This window comes from Malus domestica, chromosome 09, assembly GCF_042453785.1.
Source record: "Malus domestica chromosome 09, GDT2T_hap1".
In the NCBI taxonomy this organism is placed as follows: domain Eukaryota; kingdom Viridiplantae; phylum Streptophyta; class Magnoliopsida; order Rosales; family Rosaceae; genus Malus; species Malus domestica.
This window is the reverse complement of record NC_091669.1, coordinates 27,413,068-27,414,769: the sequence shown is the minus strand read 5'-3', so window position 1 is coordinate 27,414,769 and position 1,702 is coordinate 27,413,068. Positions and strand designations below refer to the sequence as shown.

General features: G+C 41.9%; 1 protein-coding gene across 1 annotated transcript; it reads left to right on the top strand.

Moving 5' to 3' along the window:
• Positions 1-691: 691 nt before the first annotated feature.
• LOC139187872 (uncharacterized) lies at positions 692-1,395 on the top strand. The gene is made up of 2 exons (XM_070804482.1): positions 692-1,172; positions 1,385-1,395. Exons 1-2 carry the CDS (start codon positions 692-694, stop codon positions 1,393-1,395), a joined length of 492 nt encoding a protein of 163 aa, XP_070660583.1.
• The last annotated feature ends 307 nt before the right edge of the window (positions 1,396-1,702 follow it).

Genomic DNA, 1,702 nt, shown 5'->3' with positions numbered 1-1,702 from the left:
GTGGTGGTGCTTGCTACATTTGTGGACAGATGGACATAGGGCTGCTCAGTGTCCCCATAGTCAACAGAAATCTCAGCAGTCTGTTATGCCACCTCCAGCGCCGAATCAGCAGAACTTTGGATCATGCAGTTATGGTTAGACGGGTCGTAGTGGTGCTTACCACTATCAGGGTGATGCTACTCCCTATACTTCCGGACAGTATCAGTATTCCCAGGATCCTTATTCTTAGACTGGGTATTCCCAAGACCCTGGGGGTTATCATTCTTATTCTTCCATGCCTGCCAGTGGATCTCAGTGGCATCAGGGAGGTCAGCCCCGACAGGGAGAGGGTGCTGCTAGTGGTGTAGGATCATCTAGGCAGTTTAATCAGTCAGGTCAGGGACGTACTTCTTAAGGGCGAGGTAACCAAGGCAACAAAGGTCGTGGTGGACGACAACAAGCTCAGGGACGTGTTAATCACATATCCCTGCAAGATGCTCAGAACCATCTAGATTTGATCATGGGTACATTAAATATTTTTGGTCATTTTGCTAGAGTTTTGATTGATTGTGGTGCAACACATTCTGTGATTTCTCATACGTTTGCTCAAATGACTCAACCTCACCCTTCACCTCTAGGATTTGATTTAGAGTTTGCCATGCCTAGAGGGGACAAATGTTATGTTGATAGTGTTTATCTTGGATGTCCAGTGATGGTAGAGGGTGTAGTTATGCCAGCCAATCTTATCCCGTTAGATATTGTGGATTTGTATGTGATTCTAGGGGCAGATTGGTTGCATTATAATCGTGCCCATATAGATTGTTACGAGAAATCTGTTACCTTTTATTGTCCTGGATTACCAGAGGTTACTTTTGTGGGTGAAAGAAGCGGGGTGAGACATGGAGTTATTTCTGCCATAAGAGCAAGGAAGTTATTATCGAAGGGTTGTCAAGGATACTTAGCACATGTGGTGTTAAATGATGTTGTCCCTAACAATGTAGAGGAAGTTGGGGTAGTCAGGCACTATCCTGATGTATTTCCAGATGATTTGCCGGGATTGCCGCCAGACAGAGATGTGGAATTTTCTATTGATTTGCTTCCAAGTACAGATCTTATATCTTTAACTCCATACAGAATGGCTCCAGCTGAACTGAGAGAGTTGAAAATTCAGTTACAAGAATTAATTGATAAAGGTTTCATTCAACCTAGTACTTCACCTTGGGGAGCTCCGGTATTATTTGTGAGAAAGAAAGATGGAACTCTGAGATTATGCATTGATTATAGGCAATTGAATCGGGTAACGATTAAAAACCGTTATCCATTGCCTCGCATTGATGATTTGTTTGATCAGTTGAAAGGTGCGTGTGTGTTCTCTAAGATTGATTTGAGATCTGGTTATTATCAGTTGAAGATTAAAGACGAAGATGTACCTAAGACGGCTTTCAGGACCCGTTACGGACATTATGAATTTCTGGTGATGCCATTTGGATTGACTAATGCACCTGCAGCTTTCATAAGGTTAATGAATGAGGTATTCCAGCAATATCTTGATAAATTTGTTATTGTTTTTATCGATGATATTGTGGTATACTCTAAGTCTAAAGCAGATCATATTCGACATCTTAACTTGGTATTAAAGAAATTGAGGGAGCATCGGTTGTATGCCAAGTTCAGTAAATGTCAGTTTTGGTTGAATGAAGTGGCATTTTTGGGGCATGTAGTA